Source organism: Nycticebus coucang, chromosome 21, assembly GCF_027406575.1.
Source record: "Nycticebus coucang isolate mNycCou1 chromosome 21, mNycCou1.pri, whole genome shotgun sequence".
NCBI classification, from domain to species: domain Eukaryota; kingdom Metazoa; phylum Chordata; class Mammalia; order Primates; family Lorisidae; genus Nycticebus; species Nycticebus coucang.
Genome location: NC_069800.1, coordinates 42,101,725 through 42,121,314, shown reverse-complemented (window position 1 = coordinate 42,121,314; position 19,590 = coordinate 42,101,725). Strand labels below are relative to the sequence as shown.

The following is a 19,590-nucleotide window of genomic DNA, read 5'->3' as shown; positions in this document are numbered from 1 at the left end:
GGTGCCGCCCGGCTCTGCCATTTTCAAACTGAATTTCTTTTTATTTTTTACTCATTTTAATTTCTTTTTTGAGAAAAAAATACCCGTGTTGCCCAGGCTGATCTTGAACTCCTGTCCTCAAGCAATCCTCCTACCTTGGCCTCCTGCGTAGCCAGGATTACAAGTGTGAGCCACCACACCAGCTCAAGAAATTCACTTTCTTCCTCTGTAAAATGGAAATGATAGCATCTGCCGGGGTGGGGGGCTAGTGAGGTAGGTGTGGAAGGACGGTGCTCTGTGAAGCAGGGGACTGCATGGCGACTTTTCCTGTCTTGTCACCTGCCCTATGTAGGAGCAGCGCAGGGTTGTGCTCCCTCCCAGCAGAGCATAGTGACTCTCTGCTGACTTCACTTCCTGACTCAGAACAGAATGTGTGTGTGAAAGGAGCCCCAGAAACAGGTCTGAAGGGAAGGTGGGCTACCTTGCCTCTTCACAGAGTCGGGGGTGTGGGGCAGGGAAGCAGAGGTTCTCCAGGGGAGGAGATTCTGATTCAGGAGGTTGAGGTTTGTACGTGGATAATTTTTTATTTAAGTCCCCAGGTGAATTGTGTAATGGTTGGGTCAGGCTGACACAACCAGAACCAAATGCTCAACCTTAACACCGCTAAAAGTGGGGCGACCTGCATCACACGTGCTCCCCAGTGACCTGACTGGGAAGTACCAGCACCACCTAGGAAGTACTCTTGCCAAGAAAGTGAACTTGAATTTAGTCAGGCCTCCTGCAGATCTAATTAATAATATTCAGGAATTAGGGGGAAGAGAGATGGGTTAAAACTGAACTTGAATTTAGTTTAGCCTCCTGCAGATCTAATTAATAATATTCAGGAATTAGGGGGAAGAGAGATGGGTTAAAACTGAACCTGAATCGCCAGGCCAAACGGTTGCACCCAGGACAGGTGACCCAGTTTATTCAACAACTGTATGGAGGGAAACACATGGTGTGGGGGGATTGTTTTAAATGAAAATCACTGTAAGAGCCCCATCAGCCATGTGTGTGTTGTGTGGATCTTGATTCAAGCAAACAACTGTGAGAGACATTTTTTTGAGGTGATTTGGGAAAGTGAACACAAGCTGGATTTTAGATTTTAGGAAATTATAGTTAATTTTCTTGGGTTTGATAGTGATTTTGTGATTATACTTCTGTTGACAGTGTCTACCAAAGCATTTATAGGTGAAATGATATTGCGTCTAGAATTTTCTTTGAAAGACAACAGCCAAAAAATAAAAGTGGGGGATGGGTAGATGACATGGGATGGCACAATGTTGATAATTGCTAAAGCAGTGGGGGAATTTGAGGGAATAATATAAGTAGCCATTCTCCCTACTCTTTGTGAGTTTAAAGTTTTTCATAATGAAACATTTAGGTTTAGCTGATAAAAAAAAAAAAAAAGAAAGAAAGAAACATTTAGGTAAAGGAAGAAAGCAAATCATCAAAAAGTTCCCAGGAAACTCTACTCTCTCCCTTGCTGAGTCTACGTGGAAATTAGACAAGATTAATATATAGGTGCTCATCAAATCTTGATTCCTTTCCTCTTACTCCAAAACCTATCTTTGGGCAACTGCTGCATTCCAGTTCACCTGCCAGGGTCTATTGCTGCAGTTAGGAGCTGCATCTGGACAGATCATGCTTGGTTTTTATCAAAGAGCAAAGTCCTAACTCTTCTCCAAAGAAGGCATTAGCCATCTAGGGATTTCTATCAGAATTGGCAGTCATTCACCAAAGATGAGGTGGGACAGAGGGAAAGGGTGCTGGGATGATGCCCGTTCACAGGTCCCAGGTCCTTCCCCCACACACTGCCAATTCTTGGGATTTGGGGGCTGGGCCCAATAAGTTCTCCGACAGCACGGAGTGGGTGTGTGAAGTGCACACCGCAGTGCTGGGCAGAAAGGGAGAGGAAAAGGGTGGAATGTTTTCCCAGCGCCTCTTTTGGCCAACAGCCCTTTGAAAATTCATTTCTCTCTCTCAGGGATCTAACTAAAACCTTATCAGTTAACAGTGCCTGGCACAAAACAGAACCGCAAATATGTTAGTTCTCCTTTCCTCACACCTTATCAGTTACCACATACAGCCATTCATTGACACCAATCCAAAACTAAGAATGAGATAAATAACAGGTCCTCTGAAAGCCAGGAAACACATCCAGGATGTAGGGGAGAGATACCAGGGGAGGAAATGGAGCCTGATAAGAAGGGCGACAAAGAGAAATTCAACAGGTTGATAATTTTGCCTCGGCTAGGTCTTGGTGAAACCATTTCCTGAGCCAACCTTTGGGATAACCCACGAGTTGCCAATCCCTGATCCAGACAGTGATACAAAGTGCTCTGGAGAAGGCCACCTCCATCTACAGACGCCAGGCATGGCCTCTGAGGATATGGGCCTTGGAGAGTCTGCTGTCGGCCTGAAACATCACTCGGGATAGGGGAGAAGAAGGCCCAGTGCTTCCCAAATTTGCTCCATCTCCAAGGCAAGGTCCTAGGAACCCACATTCATAACAAGAACTCCAGCTGGTTCCTATGATCAGGCAAGTTAGGGAAACTGGGAGTTAAGACAGTGTTCCTCAGGGATGCAAGGCTGGTTTAACATACGCAAGTCCATAAACATCATCCACCATATTAACAGAGGCAAAAATAAAGATCACATGATCCTCTCAATAGATGCAGAAAAAGCATTTGATAAAATCCAGCATCCTTTTCTAATTAGAACACTGAAGAGTATAGGCATAGGTGGCACATTTCTAAAACTGATTGAAGCTATCTATGACAAACCCACAGCCAATATTTTACTGAATGGAGTAAAACTGAAAGCTTTTCTTCTTAGAACTGGAACCAGACAAGGTTGTCCTCTGTCACCTTTACTATTCAACGTAGTGCTGGAAGTTCTAGCCGATACAATTAGGCAAGACAAGGAAATAAAGGGAATCCAAATGGGAGCAGAGGAGGTCAAACTCTCCCTCTTTGCTGATGACATGATCTTATACTTAGAGAACCCCAAAGACTCAACCACAAGACTCCTAGAAGTCATCAAAAAATACAGTAATGTTTCAGGATATAAAATCAATGTCCACAAGTCAGTAGCCTTTGTATACACCAATAACAGTCAAGATGAGAAGCTAATTAAGGACACAACTCCCTTCACCATAGTTACAAAGAAAATGAAATACCTAGGAATATACCTAACGAAGGAGGTGAAGGACCTCTATAAAGAAAACTATGAAATCCTCAGAAAGGAAATAGCAGAGGATATTAACAAATAGAGGAACATACCATGCTCATGGATGGGAAGAATCAACATTGTTAAAATGTCTATACTTCCCAAAGCAATCTACCTATTCAATGCCATTCCTATCAAAGTACCTACATCGTACTTTCAAGATTTGGAAAAAATGATTCTGCGTTTTGTATGGAACCGGAAAAAACCCTGTATAGCTAAGGCAGTTCTTAGTAACAAAAATAAAGCTGGGGGCATCAGCATACCAGATTTTAGTCTGTACTACAAAGCCATAGTGGTCAAGACAGCATGGTACTGGCACAAAAACAGAGACATAGACACTTGGAATCGAATTGAACACCAAGAAATGAAACTAACATCTTACAACCACCTAATCCTCGATAAACCAAACAAGAACTTACCTTGGGGGAAAGACTCCCTATTCAATAAATGGTGTTGGGAGAACTGGATGTCTACATGTAAAAGACTGAAACTGGACCCACACCTTTCCCCACTCACAAAAATTGATTCAAGATGGATAAAGGACTTAAATTTAAGGCATGAAACAATAAAAATCCTCAAAGAAAGCATAGGCAAAACACTGGAAGATATTGGCCTGGGGGAAGACTTCATGAAGAAGACTGCCATGGCAATTGCAACAACAACAAAAATAAACAAATGGGACTTCATTAAACTGAAAAGTTTCTGTACAGCTAAGGAGACAATAACCAAAGCAAAGAGACAACCTACACAATGGGAAAGGATATTTGCATATTTTCAATCAGACAAAAGCTTGACAACTAGGATCTATAGAGAACTCAAATTAATCCACATGAAAAAAGCCAAGAATCCCATATATCAATGGGAAAGAGACATGAATAGAACTTTCTCTAAAGATGACAGACGAATGGCTAACAAACACATGAAAAAATGTTCATCATCTCTATATATTAGAGATATGCAAATCAAAACAACCCTGAGATATCATCTAACCCCAGTGAAAATGGCCCACATCACAAAATCTCAAAACTGCAGATGCTGGCGTGGATGTGGAAAGAAGGGAACACTTTTACACTGCTGGTGGGACTGCAAACTAGTACAACCTTTCTGGAAGGAAGTATGGAGAAACCTCAAAGCACTCAAGCTAGACCTCCCATTTGATCCTGCAATCCCATTACTGGGCATCTACCCAGAAGGAAAGAAATCCTTTTATCATAAGGACACTTGTACTAGACTATTTATTGCAGCTCAATTTACAATCGCCAAAATGTGGAAACAGCCTAAATGCCCACCAACCCAGGAATGGATTAACAAGCTGTGGTATATGTATACCATGGAATACTATTCAGCCATTAAAAAAATGGAGACTTTACATCCTTTGTATTAACCTGGATGGAAGTGGAAGGCATTATTCTTAGTAAAGCATCACAAGAATGGATAAGCATGAATCCTATGTACTCAATCTTGATATGAGGACAATTAATGACAATTAAGATTAGGGTGGGGGGAGCAGAAAGAGGGATGGAGGGAGGGGGGTGGGGCCTTAGTGTGTGTCACACTTTATGGGGGCAAGACATGATTGCAAGAGGGACTTTACCTAACAATTGCAATCAGTGTAATTGGCTTATTGTACCCTCAATGAATCCCCAACAATAAAAAAAAAAAAAATAGTATTTCTCATGCTAAAGGCTGAGCGCTCAGATGGACTTGTGAGAGAGTCCCAAAGGGTTCTCATGTCTGATGCTGCTGTCCAAGGATCTAGCCTGTAAAGCCAGCAATGAATAATAAAATGATATGTTTTAAAAAGAAAAAAAAAAAAAGACAGTGTTCCTCAAGGTGATGGATCACCTGCCATCAGAAGCCCTTGAGGAATTTATTAGGCCAATTGCAGATTCCCAGGCCCTTCTCCAGACATAAAGAATCAGAATAGCAAGAGGTTAGGCACCTGAAGCCTGGAATCTGCATTCTTAAAAATTGTTTCTAGGTGATTCTCATGTGCCCAGCACTTTGAGAGCCATGGTGGCCATAAGTATGGGCTCCAGGATCATAATGCCCAGGTTCAAAGCCTTATTTCACCATTCACCAACTATGGAACCTTAGGAAGGTTATTTAATGTTTCTCTATACCTCAGTTTACCTAGCTATAAAATGAGAATAATAATATCTACCTATAATAATCTTATCATTATTCTATGTTTATTATATAATTTAATTATATGTGACTTAATATAATTCAGTTGTATTATTTAATTGTATTATTATACATTGATATAATAACTCATGGAAAACACTTGGCATGGGCCTTAGAACACTAGCATACTCATTAACTGTCATTTATTATAACCTAAAAGCCAGATCCTCTGTCCCTTTTTCCTCCAGACCTCTGCTGCATTTTCTTGGTACCTCTGCTCCAGCTGGCAGCAGCATCAGCCTATGACAAGGTGACTTAAATGCATGCACCTGTCTCTCCTACTTGACACTGGACTCCAAGAGGGCAGAGGCTATGTCTTTTTTTTTTTTTTTTTAATAAATGTTTGGCTCCCCTGGTCTTTGTGTGACTCTGCATCATTTTACATTAGAAGTTGGAAGGGACCTTAGCAAGCAGCGAATCTAGCTCCTGACTCTATAGATGTGGAGACCAAGGGTGAATTATTTGCTCCTGTCACATAGCCAGGTAGTTGAACTGAGATCTCAGCACCAGGGCTGCCACCTTCCAGGTCTGCCATTTGAGCCCTGAACTCACTTTAAAAATGGACATAAGAGGCTTGGCGCCCGTAGCACAGTGGTTATGGTGTCAGCCACATGCACAGAGGCTGGTGGGTTCGAGCCCAGCCCTGGCCAGCTAAACAATAACAATTGCCACAAAAAAAATAGCCAGGTGTTGTGGTAGGCACCTGTAGTCCCAGCTACTTGGGAGGCTTAAGCCCAAGAGTTTGAGGTTGCTGTGAGCTGTGACGCCACTGCACTCTACAGAGGGCAGCATAGTAAGAATATGTCTCAAAAAAAAGAAAAAGGGCATAAGAACGTACACTTCAAGGCTAATGTGGAACTCTTTGGCAGCCTAGACAAAATGGTTACTGTTGTTGTGCAGAACGGACTCTGGCTTCATAAATATTCATTGAATCATGGTGGTGCAGGGCAAATGAGCCAAGGAGGCTGGAGTAATTATGGGGCCTGTTACTCACCTGTGAGGCTGACATAAAGGAGAGTGTCATGTTACTTATAAGAAGGCCTTTGATGCCCTCATTGCTCAGGACAAAGCCTATCACTTTCAGACCTCACATTCACCTTTAATGCCTTTTTATTTTTTATTTTATGTATTTATTTATTTTTGAGACAGCATCTCACTTTGTTGCCCTCTGTAGAGTGCTGTAGAGTTGTAGCTCACAGCAACCTCAAACTCTTGGGCTCACGTGATTCTCTTGCCTCAGCCCCCTGAGTAGCTGAGACTACAGGTGCCCGCCACAATGCCCAGCTATTTTTAGAGATAGGGTCTCTCTCTAGCTCTAGGCTGGTCTCGAACCTGTGATCTCAGACAATCCACCCACCTTGGCTTCCAGCCTCCTTGGCTCATTTGCCCTGCACAACCATGATTCAATGAATATTTATGAAGCCAGAGTCAGTTCTGCACAACAACAGTAATCTTTTTGTCTAGGCTTCCACATTACCCAGAGTGCTAGGATTATAGGTGTGAGACACTGTGCGCGACCGCTTTAATGCCTTTTTATTTACTTATTTTTAATATTTCTCTTTTTTTTTTTTTGCAGTTTTTGGCCAGGGCTGGGTTTGAACCTGTTACCTCTGGCATATGGGGCTGGTGCCCATTAATGCCTTTTTAAAAGGCATTTTTGCTTCAGCCTCTGATCCCTTACTGTCTCTTCTTATTCATGGCCTAACGCTTCCTTCTTTTTTTTTTTTTTTTCTGAGACAGAGCCTCAAGCTGTCTACCTGGGTAGAGTGCTGTAGCATCACTGCTCACAGCAACCTCCAACTCCCGGGCTCAAGCAATTTTTCTGCCTCAGCCTCCCGAGTAGGTGGGAATACAGGCGCCCGCCACAATGCCCAGCTATTTTTTGGTGGTAGCCACCACTGTTGTTTGGTGGGCTCAGGCTGGATTCAAACCCGCCAACTCTGGTGTATGTGGCTGGCACCTTAGCTGCTTGAGCCACAGGTGCCAAGCCTAGCCCTCCCTTCCGTCTCAGCCCAATTAGACCATGGCCCTGGCCCTGCTGGATCAAGTGTTAAATATTATCAGAGACCACAGTTCCCACACTTTTACGTTCTTCGTTCTTGGTCAAGAAGCTCTAGAAAGTAGGATACTCATCTATGGTATCCTCTAGCCATTTCCTCTGGGCTTCTTCCCATCAACTGAACAACAAGGACTACCCCTGCCCCCTGTGGCCTTACCATCGTGGTTGGCATTTCCTAGCGTCCATGGTTCGTCTGAGTCAAAATGAGTGTCTCCTCCAATCCCTGGGCCAGGGAAGTAGGCATGGGCCAGGAATCCCCCTTCCCCATCAAATGGGGAGCTGTCTCCATGGAAGCCAGAAGCAAAGAAGATCATGATGTCTGCCTCCTTCCGGTCGCTTTTGATCTCATGGTATGGCACCTCTTCAAAGGTCAGCGGGGTGACCTTCTGCCACACATCAAAAGCCTGGCGAATAGCTTTCCGTGTGTCCAGCTCGCCCACCTTTGGGGTGTAGTTGTGAATGCTGGAGAGAGAAGGGAGGCTCATTAGGGCAAGCGGAGCATCATAGACAATAGGGCCCAGAGATCTTCCTATTTTGAATCCTAGAATCCTGCTGAGCTGCCCCAGGGGTTGAAGAATAGGCAGCATGGGCAGAGCTCTGGATCCCCACCCCTGCCTCAATCAGAATAGTCTTGCTATAATTAGTGTTTTATGTTTGATCACCAACAATGTTCATGATGAATAAAAGATTCCACTCCAAGTTAACAGAAAAATAAGTTGGTGGATAGCATTTTCTAAAAAGTTATTAAAAATATTCAAACAGGGCGGCGCCTGTGGCTCAGTCCATAGGGCGCCGGCCCCATATGCCGAGGGTGGTGGGTTCAAACCCAGCCCCGGCCAAACTGCAACCAAAAAAAAAAAAAATAGCTGGGCGCTGTGGCGGGTGCCTGTAGTCCCAGCTACTCGGGAGGCTGAGGCAAGAGAATCGCTTAAGCCCAGGAGTTGGAGGTTGCTGTGAGCTGTGTGAGGCCACGGCACTCTACCGAGGCCATAAAGTGAGACTCTGTCTCTACAAAAAAAAAAAAAAAAATTCAAACAGCATAGAGGCATTTAGTGGAAAGTCCCTTAGAAAAATCTTTGGCACTAACTACTGCCTGTCTACCTGGAAGCTGGGAAAGGGCAGGATCTGATCGAATCTGTTATAGATTTAGCGATTTAAGGTCACTGTGTCCATACTGCGTGATTCTCCACAGAGGAGCACCACTACTTGTGGGTGCTCTACCCCACGAGCCTCTGGGGCAGGGTCTATTCCACCCATTCCACAAATGAGGAAACTAAAGCCCAGATAGATTGAGTGACAGAAGCTAAGGTGAGAGTTGAGTTAGAACCCAGTTTTTTTTTGAGACAGTCTCACTGTGTCACCCTTGGTAGAGTGCCGTGGCGTCACAGCTCACAGCAACCTCCAACTCTTGGGCTTAAGTGATTCTCTTGCCTCAGCCTCCCGAGTAGCTGGGACTACAGGCGCCTATCACAACGCCTGGCTATTTTTGGGTTGTAGTTGTCATTGTTGTTTTGGTGGCCCAGGCTGGATTCGAACCTGCCAGCTCCGATGTATGTGGCTGGCACCCTAGCTGCTTAAGCTACAAGCGCCAAGCCATGAACCCGAGCCATGGTTCATTCTCCCTATTCAGGAGACTGGAGTCTATCGACTTTCTAACCTAGATTCTTCTTTTTTCTTTTTCTTCCTTCCTTTTTTTTTTTTTTTTTTATGAGACAGAGTCTTGCTCTGTGGCCCTGGGTAGTATACTGAGGCATCACAGCTCACAGCAACCTCAAACTCTTGGGCTTGAACCATCTCTTGCCTCAACTGCCTGAGTAGCTGGGACTACAAGTACCTGCCACCACACCCTGCTAGTGTTTTGTTTTGTTTTGTTTTTCTATTTTTAGTAGAGACAGGGTCTCACTGTTGTTCAGGCTAGTCTCAAACTCCTAGCTGAAGCAACCCACCCTCTTCAGCCTCCTAGAGGGCAATGCCACCAGTGCACCAGGCTCTAACACACATTAGTCTCATTTTCCCTCTCTTGTCTTATTTCTGAAAAAAATCCTGTTTCTGTCAGCTTGTCAGCAGGAGAGCCCTTAGTTTAACTTTAAGTAGGGCGGCGCCTGTGGCTCAGTGAGCAGGGCGCTGGCCCCATATACCGAGGGTGGAGGGTTCAAACCCGGCCCCGGCCAAACTGCAACAAAAAAATAGCTGGGCGTTGTGGTGGGCGCCTGTAGTCCCAGCTACTCGGGAGGCTGAGGCAGGAGAATCGCCTAGGCCCAGGAGTTGGAGGTTGCTGTGAGCTGTGTGACGCCACAGCACTCTACCGAGGGCGATAAAGTGAAACTCTGTCTCTACAAAAAAAAAAAAAAGAACCTCTGATTTAGAATTTGCCCCTGCACCCAGGGTATCTACCCAAGATGACAGCAAGGACTTGAAAGGTGCCAACCAGCACCCAGCGGAGCCTACCCTGTGCCTGGCCCTTGCCCCAGCCCCACCCTGAATTCTGGCGTCTGAGTCTGCTTTGATGGGCTCCATCGTCTCTGCTCTTGGTCCACTAGTCTGACTGGGAGACCAATCCTGCTCTGCCTCTGGTTTCCCCAGACAGTCAGGGAATGACGCTATTGTGATTCAGGTCCTTTATATTCCTTGAGAAACTCTGCACTGGGAACCTCAGGTGAAATCCACTAGGCTGAATCTTGGGTGGGGAGAGGATCTAGATCAGAGGAAGTGGGGTTTGGCAAGCTGTGATAGGGAGAATGAATTAATGTGGTTCTTTATCACAGCTCAAAGTTACTGGACAAACCATACTCCACTTTCTGTAACCTAAAAACTATTGGCATCTGAACAGATCACAACTAGTGAGCCCCCAAAGGACCAAATAAACCTGAAGTAGGAGTCAGAGCATCTTGTGAAAGTCATACAGAGGACCAAGTCACAGGCTCTCAGTGCTGGTCCTGATCACTCACCTACAATGTGAGGCTCTGAGATTCAGGTCAAGAAAACAGAGTGAGGGGGAGTCCCATGCCATGGAGAAAGAGGGGGAGTCAAAGCACCTGTAGGTGATGTGTTTTTGCCTCCACTTCTGTCCAGTCAGGGCATAGCGCTTGTTTCTCCGCCTACGGCTCAAGTGGGGGTGATCAGGGACTCCACATCGGGGTTTCTTCATCCACCTGGGCAGGAGGACACACACACATATGTATATAGGTACACACACATACGTATATAGGTACACACACATATGTATTTATACACACATGTGCAGTGGTCGCTGAAAACTTTAGGAAGGCATTAAAAAATCCCTAGTCCCAGTCTGAAAGGCACCACGCAGCCTCAACTTACCCTCTGGGACCCTGGTTCTGATGGCACCCAGCAGGAACACGACTGGCTGACTGATTCATTCATTCATGCACTTACAATCAAAAACAGAGAAACACCGCTGTGTACACCAATAAGGACTGGGTATCAGAGGACAAGTTCCAGCTCCATCCACCACTAATCACAAGGCCCTAGGCAAGTGCGGCGAACCTCAGTGTCCTCATCCACAACATGACAGTTGTAATTCTTGCTGTTCTTAGGGAGCAGTGAGTCTCAAAGGAGGAAATATGTGTGCAATTAGAGCACATCGCTCCCTGATTAAGAGCCACCAATGCCTTCCCCAAACAGCATAAAATCCAAACCCTTCATTCTGGCCCATAAAGTCCCGTGTGATCTAGTTCCTGCCTACCTGTCCAATAATGTCACCCTTCTCCCCTCACACCCTATGTTCAGCCACAGTGACCTTGCTGCTCCTTGAACAGCTAAGCGTAGTCCCACTCCAGGCTCTATGCATTTGCTGTCCCCTCTACCTGCGATGCTCTTCCTCTTCAGGTGGTTTGTTCCTGTACTTCATTAAGGTCTCTGCTCAAATGTCACCCCTTCGGAGAGGACTTTTCTATCCACCTTATATAAGAGTCCCTCCTCCTCCCCATCCCATCACTATCTGCTTATCCTGCTTGAGTTTTCTCCACAGCATTCATCACCCCCTGCAATTGTATTATGTATTTGCTTCTCATTTTTTCTTTGTCTCTCTCTCTCCAGGTTCTATGCTCCATAAGGATGGGAACCTTGCCTGTATCCCCAGGGCTGGCACAGTGCCTGACACAGAGGGCTTCAATCATGATTAGTTGACTGACTGAATGAATCAGAGCTAGCCAACAGTAGAATGGAAAGTGTGGAAGGCAGCTGACTCTTTTTACTCTCGGTGTTCAGAAGTGGCTGAACAGCTATAGGACATGGAACGCAGTTCTCCACAGCATTGTGATTTAAATCTCTCTCTCTCTTTTTCTTTCTTTTTTTTTTTTTTTGAGAGAGAATCTCACTCAGTCTCCCAGGCTAGAGTGCTGCAGTGTAATAGCTCACAGCAAACTCAAACCCTTGGGCTCAAACGATCCTCTTTCCTCAGCCTCCTGAGTACCTGGGACTACAGACACCCACCACAACACCCCCTTAGTTTTTCTACTTTTAGTAGAGGTGGGGTCTCACTCTTGCTCAGGCTGGTCTTGAACTCCTGAACTCCAGCAATCCACCCACTTTGGAGTCCCAGAGTGCTTGGATTACAGGATTACAGGATTAAATCTCTTAGTCCACTGTCTCTAATAAACGGTAAATTCTTGGAGGACAAGAACTATGTCATATTTGCCATTGTGCCTAGAAATAAGTAAATCAGGTAAAGTTAATTAGGGTGCAGTAAGCCTGGGACACCCCTGGGGACTTTTGAAACAGGTGCCAGGGTAGGAGACTTTGAAGATCATGGTTGATTGGGGTCCTGCCTTGTATTTCCATCCCTCTGCTGGTCTGATGACCCACTCACTACATGAGAGCATGGGATTGCTGGCAAAGAAAACACTCTGACCTCATTGGAAGACAAAAGCAGTTGCCACTGGCAATGTAGAGAAAAGAAGACAGAGACTATTTTAACCAAATATTGAAAGCCCCTTAGGGAATTAACCAGGTCTTACTCATGTTCATATGCTCCACACTGCTCAGAGAGCATCCGTACTCAGAAATCAATAATAAAAGATATAGCAATAACAATACCATGCATTGGTATAAACATTTATAATTTTCACAAGGTTTATAGTCATTTAAAATTTTTGATTCTCAAAATAATCTGTGAGATAATCAGAAATTATTATTCCCATTTTACGGATAAGAGAAAAGACAGAAGATAAACCAAGTAATTGTAAAACAGAAAACAGCAGGCAGGGCTGGAGCTTAGTTGGATGAATAAATGTACTGTTAATGAGTGCAATTTAACAAACAAGCCCGGAGCTTGTATTTTTCTGTCAGTGCTTAGCACAAGGCTGAGCTAGAGGTTCTATGCTGTTGACTGACTGTGAATGAATGTGTGTTATTTCCCAAGGTAGACACTGACAAATAGTACTTGAAATCGCTTATCTAGCTTCCTTTTACTAAATCCCTGGGAAGAGAACAAAAAAAAACACCCAGAAGGGCCCCTCAGGGAGGAAACAGGCCCAGAGAGAGGCAGCCGTTGCCCAAGGTCACAGAGCTGGAGCTGAAACTCACGTCTCTAAATTCCACCCCAATCTCCCCCGCTACTCAGGGGGTTAAGTGTGATCGGCTTCCTCCTTCTCACGCTTTCAGAACACCACTCCCACCTTCCTGCAAAGAGGTGCAGCAGAACTGAAGTGGGAGATGCCATCCTTTCCCTCAGTCATTCCCTCTGCCACCTCCTTTCACCGCGCACCTGCCACTTTCTAAACCTTGTCCAGCAGGCCTGGGGCTTTCTGGAATGCAGTAAAACCCAGGGCCAGGTGGTGCCCCCCACGGAGACACCAGCGCTCCTGCCCCCATGCACGACCACAAGGCCTGTGCACAGCCCTGAAAATAACCTCCGCTTTGAAAGGCGGTCGGGTTCTCGTTAACCAGCTCACGAGAGAGGCCATAGCGCCAAGGAATCCGCTATACCCGACATCACAGGAGCAGTCAAACATATTACTTCAGAATTTCACAGTCTTATAATCAGCAGAGCCTAGGGATGGGAAATGTTTGCACAGAATTTTAGGGTCTTAAAAGCCCAGACTCAGCAAGTTCTAAAAGCTTGGATGCCTAGAGTAATGGCATCTAGAATTTGAGAGCTGTAACCTAACAGTCCACTTTGCAAATGCACATGCTGAGACCCAGAGAGATGATTCTGTCAAGGGATGAACTGATCCACAACTGGGTGCGTTTTCTGTTCCTCTCCCAGCTCCCCTGTGTCCTCACCCAGCCCTGCTCTCTCCTGTCCTTACCGCTTTCTCCAGCACTGTCCAAGTCTTCATGGCAAAAATGGCTTTTCTTAAATAGCTTCCATAGCTATTTCTTGAACAAATTTAAGCTAGTTTAACTCTCTTCCATCTTAAAAAAATAAACCTTCATCTTCTTTTTTTTTTTTTTTTTTTGAGACACAGTCTCACTCTCTCCCTGTGTAGAGTGCTGTGGTGTCGTCACAGCTCACAGCAACCTCAAACTCCTAGGCTCCAGTGATCCTCCTGTCTCAGCCTCCTAAGTAACTGGGACTAGAGGCACCTGCCGCCAAGCTCAGCTAATTTTGCTATTTTTGGTAGAGACGGGGTCTCGCTCTTGCTCAAGTTGATCTCCTGAGCAGGAGCAATCCACTTGCCTCCAGGCTCCTGGAATGCTAGGCTTACAGGCGTGAGCCACCATGCCCGGCCGGACCTTCATCCTCTTGATCCATTGCTCTTCCCCTTCGAGGTCACTTGCTAGCTCATCTCCCTCCTGGAATGACTTGTCTCTGCTATTCTGCTAAGGCTAACGGCAATCACCCATTCATTACTAAAGTCAGCAGACACTTTCAGTGCTGCTCCTGCTGGGCCCCTCTGCACAGCTGGCCCTGTGGACCCCTGCCCCTCACTGCTAGGACATCCCATCACCGACATCCTGCTGCTCCTCAGATGGTTTTGTGGGCTTCCAGCCCAGCACCGATCTCTTTCTCCTCTTTCTACTCTCCCTAGAGCAGTGGTTCTCAACCTTTCTAATGCCGCGGCCCTTTAATACAGTTCCTGTGGGTCGCGACCCCCAGGTTGAGAACCGCTGCCCTAGAGTGATTGCAATTACCTACTGTGGTTTGATTTACTTCTTATCACCTCTGAAATGTCTCCTTGAATCTCAGTGCTTCCTTCTGAGCTCTAGACTGGTGTTTCTGGATGGTGTTTCTGGATGACCGTGTTTGTCACTATACGGTGAGCCTCTGGAGGGCAGGACGACAGGACTAAGCACAGTGCCTGGCACATGCAGGTAGATGGAAAAGATGGGACTAGAGTTGCCATCCCATTATCATTCAAGAGTTCTCTGTATGAGACATGTACATCTCAGGGAACGGTAGCAGGCGACTCACAGACCCCTAAGTTGTTAGAGCCAAGGAGATTCAGGAGACCATCTATAACCCAGCCCCTCATTGTACTGATGATGACACTGAGGCCCAGAAGGGATAAGCCACTTGTCTCCAACAGCACACGGCAAGTTCATCCCAGCACCTCCCAGCTCGCGTAGGAAAGGGCACTTGGTGGTATTCCCTCCCAGGATGGAGCTGCAGGAGGAGAAGTTAGGAAGGTAGGGTGCTCCTGGTGTGTACACAGGCCATGACAAATGGGAACCCAGATGGGAGTCCAGAAAGTTTAAAGGCACAATGTCCTATGCAAATCTTACTCGATTGTTGTCTGATCCAACACACCGGTGACTGGGATCCCGTAAAACTGCTGCATAGTGGAGACTGCTGACTGCAAGGCCTTCCCTGAGTGCGAGGCAGATGCCCGGGAGTCGTAGGGAAGCAGGTAGCCGTAGGACTTCAACCAGTTCTGAAAGACACATGGGAGAAGGTGACGTGTGCCTGCTGGAGAAGGCTCTCTTTACCTGAGAGCTCCCCTCAAACAGAGGGATCTTTCTACCCCAATGACTTGTGACGCACACTCTGATTTCTTCCTTCATGCCATCTGCAGACACAGGCAAATTAATCTCCAGAAAACACAGCTCTTATTGTCTTGTTCCCTTGCTATAAACCTTTCACGGTGTCTCTAATGGCAACAGAATAAAGACAGGATTCGAATGCAGAGCTTTCCACTGCCCTGCCTATTTTCTTTGCTCAGTGCTTTCCGCGGATGTCAGACCAGACAGGCAAGAGCACAGAGCAGTTACTTCTCTGAAGTAGAATGGTCTCCTGAAAATGTCGTGCCCCCCAGAAAACCCCTGGGTCTGTGGGAAATTATATGCTGATCCCCCGAGAAAGCAGACCATTACAGATATAAATGAATAAAACAATGTATTATTTTATTTAAATATAAATAAATAATATATGCTTAGAATAAATCTAGATGGGCACGTATAAAAATTAATATTTATATAGAAATACACACTGAAGCATTTAGGCTTATGTAAGAATGCGTGATGCCTGCAACTTGTTTTTAGGTAGAGTCTCACTCTGTTGCCCTGGGCTAGAGAATGCCGCAGCCTCAGCCTAGCTCTCAGCAGCCCCAAACTCCTGGGTTCAAGCGATACTCCTGCCTCAGCCTCCTGAGTAGCTGGGACGCCAGGTGCCCACCATAATGCCTGGCTGAATTTTCTATTTCTAATAGAGATGGAGGTCTCATTCCTGCTCAGGTTGGTCTCAAACCCTTGTACTCAAGAGATCTTCCTGCCTCAGCTTCCCAGAGTGCTAGGATTATAGTGTGAGTCATCGCTCCTGGTCTTTGCAATTGATTCTTAAATAAGACGGGCAGTGCCTATGGCTCAGTGGGTAGAGCGCTGGCCCCATATACCGAGGGTGGTGGGTTTGAACCCAGCCCTGGCCGAACTGCAACAAAAAATAGCTGGGTGTTGTGGTAGTAGTCCCAGCTACTCGGGAGGCTGAGGCAAGAGAATCGCCTAAAGTCTAGGAGTTGGAGGTTGCTGTGAGCTGTGATGCCACAGCACTCTACCCAGGGTGAGACTCCATCTCTAAAATAAATAAATAAATAAACAAAAAAAAATGAGTTCAGACACACACACACAGAGACAGAAAAGAGACAAAGTAAATGTAGTAAAATGTTGACAGGGAATTCAGGTGAAAGATATTCAGGAATTCTTTGTTCCTATTTTTGAAAATTTTTCTGAAAGTCTAAAGTGATGCAAACTTTTTTTTTTAATTAAAAAGAATGAACTGCCATAGTATCCTTTGGTTATAGCATCATGGGGTACTTTTTTGGTGCTTTTCTGTTTTCTGAGTTTTATGTATGGAATTATTTTTCTTAAAAGGAGAAAGACTTGAAAGGGTCAAAAGACTCTGCGGGAACTTGGGTGAAGTAGTTGAAACAAGCAATCGATGAATCTGAAGGATAGTAGAGATGATTATTCCCACCAAAAAGCATGAGGGGATGAGACCCTGAAGAAAGGAGAGCATCAGGAAATACCTGTGGGATCAATTGGAAAATGAGGAAAACATCCTTGTATTTACTGAAGCCGCAGGCATTTCCAGGAGCACGCCCACATTCCCTGCTCAAAGCTAGATAACCCCTGTCTCCCATCCCCAGAGGATCATTCTGAGCTAATGAAGGACAAAGAGCCTTGGGAAATGCTGTGCTTCCCTTCCTGTTTATTTTTTTATTTCCTGTTTCTATATGAACGACTTAATTGTAGCTGTATCTTTTGTTACACGTCAAGTTAAGCCATTTGGAAGGAGGCAGATGAGAAACTATAAATGAGTTATTATTTATTTCACCAGAGTTGATTCCAACATCTCTACTGTCTTGTGATAAAATCCATTTCATGATTAAAAACAAAATTGTCAAACTAATAAAGCCTTAAAACATCCACAACAGAGTAACAACCTTACCTCTCTCACATTTGGTATCTAAAACGTGTTTTTCGTTCTGAATGATGGCGCAGAATATCAATACTTCCTGCAGCTCTCCAAACATTGATTCTCTTTCATGCCTTTGTACATGTTTTCCCCTCTGCCTAGTATACTTCTTAGATTGCAAAACAAATTTCAGATTTTAAAGTTTGGCTCATAAATTACCACCTTCGGAAGACTTCCCTGACTTGCCAGGCTAAGTTTTTTTCCTCTCTCTACTGTGCTCCCCAGATCCCCTACTATAAGTATCACAGGTCTTATAATACTGAGCTCCAATCATTACTTATCTGTCTCCTCCAGGCTCTAAGTTCCTCAAGGGAAGGGTCCATATCTTACTCATCTCTATATATCCAGTGCCCAGGACAGCACTAAGCGTACAGTAGCTGAGTGTTTTGTCCAGTCAACAAACACTATTGAGCGCTTACTGCATGGCTTGGTACTGCGCAAGGCTCTGGGGGGATAGAAAGATAAATAGGAACTGACATATTGACAAGTAAACCCCAAATGAAAATATGGTGCTGGGCGGCGCCTGTGGCTCAAGGAGTAGGGCGCCGGTCCCACATGCCAGAGGTGGCAGGTTCAAACCCAGCCCCGGCCAAAAAAAAAAAAAAAAAAGAAAGAAAATATGGTGCTAAAAAGCAAGAATGTACAGAGTTCTAAGGGAGAACAAAAGAAGGGTTTTGTCCACAGTGCGGGTGGGGCCAGCCCATAGGGAGAAGAATTCAGGGAAGGCTCCCTGGTAGAGGTGGCAATTGAGCTCTTACCTGATACAGCAGGTGCAATTGCCTGGAAGTCTGGCAGAGTGTGGCACACTCTGAACAGTATTGAAAATGGCTTGAAGTTTAGGGGCTGTTGGCCGTGAGTGGAGAAGGTGGAAAGGTAGGAAGTGGATAGAGATGATATATAATTATCTGTTCACAGAGTGGAAAAATTACAGAGTCCCTTGTGATTTGACAGTGACAGAGGGTCAGCTTGAGCCAAAACACTGAAGACACCTGCAAAGGGAAATGACAGGGAAACTGACAAGTCACCTATCTGTTAATCTAGGTGCTCCCCACTTCTATTCCTAGGTTAGGGCACGTCATCAAAGCATATGGGCCCTGTGCCATATTTTCTCAGCCTCTCACAGCCAGAATGACACTTTATGTTCTCTTTATGGAAACTTTAATTAAAAATTTTTGGATTTAATAAACTGGGTGGTACAGCGGCAAAGAGACACACAGTCCTGAGATCAAATTTTGACTTCATTTACTGGCTATGTGGCCCTGGGCAAACTGAGCTTCAGTTTCCTGATTTGTAAAATCTAAATACTCGTTCCTCCTCCACAGGGTTATTGTGAAGATGAAATGAATGAATACACCTGATGTGTAGTAATCACTCAAAAAGTGTCAGCTGTTCTTTCGGATGGTGTTTCTGTTACTTTTGTGAAATCGAGGTGGAAAACAGGGTTTGGCTCCTCTGCCCTTTGAAATTTAGCTATACTGGCCTCCCACATGCTCCCTGGACCAAGAGCCATTCCTCGTGAGTGCTATGGAGGCTGGTCCATCCTTCACAGTCAAGTCTATGGACGTCACCATCCCTCCCAGGGGACTGGGAGCACTGCCCAGTATCTGGTGCTGCGTGGATGTGGAGAAACCATGGCCAGTTGAACTGCATGCTCTCCACCCTCTCACTCACCTTTCTTAGGACCAAACATAATCACTTTCTACAACACCTGGGAGCCCAATGCTTTTTTTTTTTTCCCCCTCGTGTCCTTTTTAAGAAACTTTCAGCCAAATGCATAGCTTAAGTGTTGAGCACAGTGATGCTGGCAAGTAACTATTAATTTTTTCATTCTTCGAACCACCAAGTTCTGTTTCATTCTTAAAAGACTGACTTAAAAACATGTTTTAATCTGCAAGTTGGCTCAGGCCATTCAAAAAAAAGGTGTAGTACAAATCTAAAACATATCTAATTCCTCCCTATCTGTTAATGGACTCTATTGGTTCTGTAGGAAATCTAAGATGAATTCCAGCATCGGGCAGTGGCTGGGTCAGGATCTTCGGCTAGATACTGCTGACAAAACAGTCAGCCAGTGGAGTGTTTTGAGCGCCTACATCTAAGCTGGCGAGGGGTTGAAGACTCCTCTCCCTTCTTGCCTCCATTCCTGCTTATGAGAGGAAATAGGGGACAGGGAACCTTCCCCATAAACCCACTTCAGCCTTCTAAGGCTTTGATTAATTAAAAG

The 19,590-nt window shown here is 45.2% G+C and overlaps 1 protein-coding gene across 1 annotated transcript in view; it reads right to left on the bottom strand.

Annotated features, from left to right (window-relative positions):
• Positions 1-19,590, bottom strand: part of MMP24 (matrix metallopeptidase 24) — a 65,076-nt gene that overhangs the window by 14,311 nt on the left and 31,175 nt on the right. The window contains exons 3-5 of the mRNA XM_053573753.1: positions 15,185-15,333; positions 10,531-10,647; positions 7,653-7,957 (exon numbers count right to left, since the gene is read on the bottom strand). Coding sequence (XP_053429728.1) covers positions 7,653-7,957; positions 10,531-10,647; positions 15,185-15,333 — 571 coding nt within the window. The remainder of the gene's footprint in view (positions 1-7,652; positions 7,958-10,530; positions 10,648-15,184; positions 15,334-19,590) is intronic.